Source organism: Phragmites australis, chromosome 19 (genome assembly GCF_958298935.1).
Source record: "Phragmites australis chromosome 19, lpPhrAust1.1, whole genome shotgun sequence".
Lineage (NCBI taxonomy): Eukaryota > Viridiplantae > Streptophyta > Magnoliopsida > Poales > Poaceae > Phragmites > Phragmites australis.
This window is the reverse complement of record NC_084939.1, coordinates 7,048,157-7,056,022: the sequence shown is the minus strand read 5'-3', so window position 1 is coordinate 7,056,022 and position 7,866 is coordinate 7,048,157. Positions and strand designations below refer to the sequence as shown.

Sequence of the window (7,866 nt, the reverse complement as noted above, 5' to 3'; positions counted from 1 at the left end):
CGCTCCTAAGGTACAAATGGCAGGAGTACATACCAAGGAAGTTACTACTAGGATAAAGGGCGCCTCTTGGAATCAGACAAGAGGAGCAAGATGGGCATGTTGTCTTCACGACCTGAAGCGTCGTTCCATAACGCTAGGGACGGATATCTTTATTTTCGACCAACCAATATTTAGTTCTTGCTGCATGTATGCTCTGCAAAAGTATGAACAACTGGAGCAACATAAGAGGTGTCGAGAGTTTTATAACTGTGCTAGACTGGGCATTGCTCCGTACAGGCAGAACCTACATTAGAATCTCGCAATGATGCATCACCCCATGTCACATAGGCATGATACTGAGCATAGGACGGATACATTTGACAATTTGCTTGCAGATCATGTCACATAGGCATGATACTGAGCCTCGATTGTCTCCCATGACCATCCTACATGAGACCTCCAGGTATGCAGGTTTACCAGCAGAACACCACCACTCAATAGCTTACCAACATTGGAGCCATTTGAGACACCACAAAATTTAGCAACATGGCTAATTTAAAAGCCTGACCATTAATTCTAACCTACACTTGTTGTAAGTGGTTAATGCAAAACTGAGCTCCCCAAACGAATGACATGAGGCGCTTCTCATCGACCTCCTATGGTCGTGCTGAGTTCTTGTATGGTGGAAGAACATGGTACCTTTTCACATGATCTTTTCTTGACCTGCAGTGTGACATGAGACGTCTCTCATCCACCTCCCCTGTGTTTGATAACCGAACGCCATACTCCAATATTCTCCTCACATCCCTTGGAATGGGGCTTTGCCACTGACCATCCCACCAAGCAGGAGGGAGGAGCGGAGTCAAGGAACATTGGTGCAGCTGGTGCGGACAGCTTAAAGGCCCAGCATATCTGTTCCAGATATGGCCCCAGCCAACCTGTGTTGAGAGCCCGTCGACCAGTAGGTTACTGTGGATGCTGCTTAAGAACGTGAAGTTGGTGCCTGAAGGCTCATGACCTAATGCAAGGAAAATGCAGGCCAATTTAGATTGTGGTTTAAGCCTGAACAGACTACAGAAAATTTCAACATGTAGAAACGCAAGGATATGTTACCATGTCTGTTAGCTGCAGCAAATGCTGCAATGAGTTGTGCGTAGGTCGTTCCAACACGGCGATGTGCTCCAGTGACAACTGCATATTTGGCACGTGATGCTAGAAAGAAATCTACAAATGCTGCCCACCTTGGAGCTGATCCCCAGTCTCTTGAACGAAAATCCAAAGGCTGCACAGAATGGGACTTTACTTCAAGGAAGAAAAATGTGCTCCATTTGATGTGTGAACAAGTAGAAGCAAAAATCTCAACAAATAGATACTATAAATAAATAAAATAAGCTACCTTTTATGGATTAAAACAAGAGTTAATCACAATCTGTGTTCTTTGGACTGAACCAAAATTTTGCCTACACCAGTTTACAGTGCAAGTTTATGACCTGGATATTTTTTTAGTGTAAGCTGGAACAGGCTGCTGCTTTCTTAGTTCTTTACCAAGACATTCGCAGCTTAAGATCTTTCTACGCACTACTTGTAGATAATACACCCATAGTCAGTTGTGCCAATCCTATCATTGGTACCAAAAATGTGCAATATGTTATCTAATATCTATACTTCTATAGTTATGTTGTTGCCAGAATTGTACATACACGTATAGTCTGTCCCAATTTCATGTGTATATGAAAGAGTGCTGCAGTATGAACAGAAAATATGACATAGAGACATGAGAGTAGAAGAAAAGAGAATATATAAACAGGATCAGAGAGAAAATTGTATATAATGAAATATGCGCATGATGTAAGAAATTTACTTTTGAATTTCAATTGGAATGAATAGCTAATCTAGTAAATAATTCTCTTTAATACTAAAATAGTAAATTTATGAATCATGTACATTTGGTATGTTTTATTTCCTGATCCAGATCACATGGTCCATGATGCAAATCTAGAACAGAACAAATACTCTGAAGATTTCAATGAGCAGCTTTCAGAAGTCGTAGATAACCATAATAATTATCCAGGTAGAAGAGTGTAGCGTACCTTATCATTTCCAAACATTCCTAGACCAGAACGCTTGGCAAACAACTTGTGATCAAAATAAATCACCTGGCCAATAAATAGATAATAAGCATCCAATTTTCCTGTTTTCCAGAAATCCATGACCGATTGAGAATACTTTCAATCTAACCAAGCAGCTAAGAGCTAACCTCTGCAAACTCATTGATGTCTGACTTTATCTCCCGAACAAATGATGGTGTGTCTGAGATCAATGCCACTCGAGGTGTACCCTTCATATGGCAAATCTGTAGAGCTCTTTTGATACAATTAACAGCAGCTTTTCTTGCTCGCACTGGCCTAAAGTCACAACAGGAGTTAATCTTCAACTGTTCAAATCATATGATGTGGAAGAGCTACCAATAGATTATCTGCATGATACAGGTAGTAGACATTCTCAAGCTGAAAGATAAGGTGCAGAGATTTCAAATCAGCCATCCCATTTCCATTACTTCAAAAACTCCTAAAATATCTCTAAACTATACACTTAAGTGCATATACAGGGCATGGCATGATGATACGAAACTAGTTGAGAACCTAGGAAGAACCTAGGCTCCGTTGACAATTTCCAGTACAAAGTAGCACTTTCAATGCCTAGTTGAACCAGATCATTTGACAGGTGAATTCTCATGATGTCATTGTTCTATTAAGTTGCTTTTTTATAAATAAAGTGAGCATGGACAATTACAACAAATACCTTATATTTGTGCAAGCATATTCAATACAGTGCGGCATACCTATTCATCATCATGCGCATGTGCAAGACAATATCTGGATTGGCAGCCTTCAAAGCCCAGTTAACTGCTTCTTGGACTGCCCAGGAGGGAGATACGATAGTTCGCATGAGTTCCCCAAATGTATTAGGCCTGGCATGTAATGAGTCTGGTAATCCAAAAAGGGCTGACGCAGCAGCTTTCATCCCAGGGTGAACATTCTTCAGAAAAAATTGGATCCCGATAGCATCTGTTGTGCCATCAAACCTAGTGTTGTGACCAAGTAAAACCATTCAGCAGGCTTGCTTTATTTATTTTGCTTTTGTAAGAAATTTTTTTTTTTAATAAATGGTCAAGCTGTGTTTGGGGATAATGCAAATGTCCAAAACATCACTTTTTTTGTGACGGCACACAAGATAATTGAAAATAATGCATACGGGATATTTGCAGAAAACAGAAACCTTTTTCATGATAATCAGAGTAAATGAAAGCTCTTGAGAAAGTGGCATCATTTGCAATGTTGTAATAAGGAATGGAAACTGGACCCAAGGAATCTAAATACCATTTATGTGTTCAGTCTTGGACATGAAACAATGATACACATTGCATCTTTGGTGGAATTGACAAATGGCAAAATACAGCAATATAGAAGCTACAAACTTGCATCTCCAAAGCTAGGGACCTCTGGATATATTGTTTTTACCTATTTTTGGTAGAAAGATAAGTGATCTAACTGGTGGTATAACTGGAAAATTTTGTCCAAACTCAATTGTGAGAAAAGAGCTGTGCCAGTCACTCAATTGCATTTAGCAAAGTAAATTATGACTTTATATGCTAATAGTCTAAAATGATATTGTGCAAAAATAAGTAAGATCAAGGATTCATGGTGCTTATACCATTTCCCTTTCTTTTTGTAGATTACTAATGTTATGATCATTTTTTTTTGCTTCAGCACTGCCAAACTTTTTGTGTTGTTGGAATGGAAAATAAAACATGACCAGGGTAGCAGGCTCAATGCATTATGCATGCCCAGAATTTCCAAGGCACATCTTCTGCAAAAGGACTGGTAAACAATAATTCTAACTAGAACAGAGCTTTTTACTAACTAAAAAAAGTATGTGGTACAAAAGAAAATAGATAGCATTAGCTTTGGCAGTTTCATATGGGACCTGTTTCAAAGAAAGAAAACAAGATTGACCTAAGCAAAATCTCCTATCACAAAACCTCTGCTTGAATTTAACCTTGCTGTAATCTGACCAGATCTAGCTTGGTGTCCTGTCTAAAACACATAGGAAAAGGGGTGGGGTGGAGGTTTTTTATGCTTCTATGAATATCCATTTTCACCATTTCTGTTCTTCAATTCCTTCTCGAAACTAACAATACTAAACACAGATTTGTATAGTCTTGCCCATATACAGAACATCATCTAAGATAGCCTTTTCCATTTGCAGACCACACGATTGTAAACCAGTGACAAATTCAAGCAACATAGTTAAACCTACTTCTACCTAAACATTAGGGATAATCATCATATTTCAGATTTCAACCTAACTGTCCATTGTCAAGTGGGGCGACATAAGTTTTCACAAGACATGTGAAAGTAAATTTCGAGCGTACTAAGGTTGAAATAGGAAAAAAAACATCAAACCATATCCAGGTCATGCCAATATAAGAGATTATAAAATATGTAATAGTTTCTAGGTTGAAACGGTAGTACTAACCAGATAATTGGATCCTTCCAGTTATTCCAGTCACTGCATAGAACATTTGTCTCGGATGGATTTTCAAAATTGTCTACTCTCATATTCAGATCTCTACCGTAGGTTCTAGCACAGCGATGTTTCCTCCACAAATGCTTGATTTCATGAATAGTAAATGTCTGATTGGTATAAGAAATGTACTCCCCAAAAGGATATGATCCCCTGCCAGATTAACAAAAAATGGTAAGTGATAGTGAATATCAACCACCACTATTTATACACTATATAAGCAAGGACCTAGAAAGCAGAACATTGAGAATCCTTCTGTGTATTACTGTCGTATGCAACCTTTCGTAGGATGATCAATTTAAGCTCTTAATCCAAAGTATTCTTAAGAATGATAACAGGAAAAGAATCGTGCATTTTCGTAGAACTCAATGGTTTCAACCTATCATAGTCAAATCAAAGATATAGATGAAAGTAGCTGAGTGTAAATGCATATGCCTGGTTTGCCCGATGATCAGAGACCGGTTTAACATGATACTCAGGGCTGCTGCTGTTAAGATCTTGTACATTTCATTGCCAAACCCAGCTTCAGATGCTTTCCCCAACACAAAGCCTTGTTTGCAGAACTGATATGCAGGAAGTGTTCGCACTCTTGCGGCTCCTGGAAAGTTAATTCAAAATGTAAACATTGGGCTCCTGAATCTAACTAGAAACTGCAATTCTCCATGCAGCACTAGAGTAGCCATACACTCTGGCTATATCATAGTTGATTTATGATTGAATTATGTGGTGTGCGCGTTAATGTGACATTTCCTATGCATGAAAAGGGGCTACATGTGTGATAGCATAATTTATGACTTGTTCTCCCATATGATGCTCCATTATGTCAGTGGACGATTGGTGTCTCAATCCATTTACATAAGCAGCTGGAGATTATAAACAATATTTCAATTGTATCTAAACAATTAGAGATGCTCCCTCAAGCCACAAAAGAGTGTTGTTCCAGGATATATGCAGTCAAACATTTTTATACTTTAGCAATCATTATCTCTATGAATATTGAGATTGAATAGATGAAAATGACATGTGTAGATTAGCCTCAAGAAGTACTTTAGATATTACAATTGTATAAATTTTTTTAATGCATTGCAATAGGTATAGCAGTCAAAGTTGCATTTTAGAGAACGTGTCAATGTCCAAAACAACATTATTTTGTGAGTGGAGGCCTGAGGAATAATAAACAATGTATCGAGACAGCATTATCAGAAAAGACATGGCATGAACAATTTACCGGTGAATAACTTATAAGGATACTATGAACTATTAACTGTGTGCTTAGAGGTTTGACAATACTTGAGCGAAACCCACTGCAAATATTGATTATGGCTCACAGGGCAGCATTCGCACATTTGTACTCATGACTTGGTTCTTGAGCGAAATGAAATGCTAGACCGGAACATATTAGATAGTAGAGGGAGCATATTACAACAAGGGCTCAAAAGCAGCACAATATTGCTAAAGTGGCGATGAGCAGTGGAATTAACCTACAAAAATAAAAATGATTCCATCAGCTGCTTCTTTATTGAGTCAGAACTCAGAAGCACTGTTCTTTTGTTAGAGGCTAAGAAGCACTTCTGTTCATAGCAATCTTCATGTTCATACAACTTTTTCCATAAACCCATTGTTACATCGGTCAAAGCCCAAGTAACTAATTTAGTTACAAGCCCAATTAATTAATTTAGTAATAACACCACAATGGTACCAGATCAACACAACATTAGAAAATGCATCCCAGATGAGCACGGTAAACACCACAATGGTACATTTCGTAAACACCACAACGGTACATTTCATCGAAGGCACGGCCTAATAACGAATGAACATTGTCAGTCGCTTCTTCCCTCACTTCCCACACTAGTCCCTTAAGTCAATTCCTTCATTATGCATATAAAGAAGTTACTGCCGCGTTGGAAGAAGCATGATCATCGATAACGTGATAAAAAAATTAACCACTCATAATCCCATTCCCCTAAAAGGCGCGCAGCCAACAAACCAGCCTTGGCAACCATCTCTCACAGCGCATGCAGCATTTCCGAGGATAAATCGAAGGGGTCAGCCTCGTGATCTGAACGCACCGTGGAGCTCGAAGTGGCGGCGGATCAGCTCGCGGACCCGCAGACTGGCCTGCTCCGGCGATCCCCGGCCGGCTGCCTCCTCACCCATCCTCTCCACCGTCGCGCACGTGGCCCCACCCTCGCCCCCGCCGACCGCCGCGTCCACAACCTCTGGATCCCGAGTCGCGGGGGGCGAGGGGGCGATTCGGCCGGGAGGTCGTCGGAGAAGGCGAGGGTGTGGGACGAGGAGGGCTTGTGGGGTTTAGGGCCATGGGAGTGGAGGAGGACGAGGAGGAAGGCGGAGGCGCAGACGGCGGCCACGAGTAGGGCTTGCCGGAGTAGGCGCGGGAGCGAGCGGCCCCCACGCCGCCATCGCGCCGGCGCCGGCGGCATGGGGAGCTGGGCGTCGCCGTCGCCGCTGCCGGAGCGGGGCCGCAGTGGAGTGAGCACTGCCTGCGAGTGTGCGCTCGCTGGTCTGGATCTCGCACCGCAGAATTTTTTTATTTTTAAATAAAACATTACAAATATATACATCCATTTTAAAATTTTATAATCCTATACTCTATAGCATGTTAAAACTTACTTATCACCTGTTGGAAAGTTCGAGGCATGGATGCAAATTCTTAGGTCATCTCTAGTAGCTATTTTAAATTTTTATCTTTATAAATATTGTTATAGTATTCTCTATCACTATTATAGCATCTTTTATTTTTTCATTTCCAGCAGCTACCCTATTTTCTACTTTCTACTCCTCTTTTTTCTCTCTCCAGTCCCGCTGTCAGCCTATATGAACAGTAACAGTGGAGATGATTTCCTGTGCTGCAGTACCCCCGCACAGTACTGTAGCAAAGGATTCTGCAAATTTGAGGCACTGCTGGAGATGGTCTTAGATCAATAAAAAAATAGTGGCTAAAGAACGGAAGAGTTTGCTGTCAAGTCTTCAACGTCTTTCAAACATAACGGAGAGAACAATATATTTATAGTGGCCCTTCACAATAAGAGCATCCGAGTCACACTCGTGCTATGGACCCTAAAGTTTGCTAGAATGATAGATTTCTATAGTATCATGACTCGTACAGGAGTAGGGAGAGATCAAAACTATGTAAGAATATGAGATGAATGAAAAAATAGAACAACTCGAAGCAAAAGTGGATGGTGACGATGAGTAATATAGAACTATCAGAGACACCTAAAGTTTTCTGTTATTCTTGAGACATATTTTTACCGGAAAAAAAATATCTGATGCATG

At 40.3% G+C, this 7,866-nt stretch overlaps 1 protein-coding gene across 1 annotated transcript; it reads right to left on the bottom strand.

Annotated features, from left to right (window-relative positions):
• Positions 1 to 209: 209 nt before the first annotated feature.
• On the bottom strand, positions 210 to 7,097 carry LOC133900960 (uncharacterized). Its single transcript, XM_062342256.1, is given in 9 exon segments — positions 210 to 997; positions 1,093 to 1,261; positions 2,070 to 2,135; positions 2,237 to 2,384; positions 2,822 to 3,064; positions 4,519 to 4,719; positions 5,002 to 5,164; positions 6,639 to 6,828; positions 6,831 to 7,097. Coding segments are annotated over 9 exon segments (1,722 nt in total). The 5' UTR covers positions 7,011 to 7,097; the 3' UTR covers positions 210 to 635.
• Positions 7,098 to 7,866: the final 769 nt, after the last annotated feature.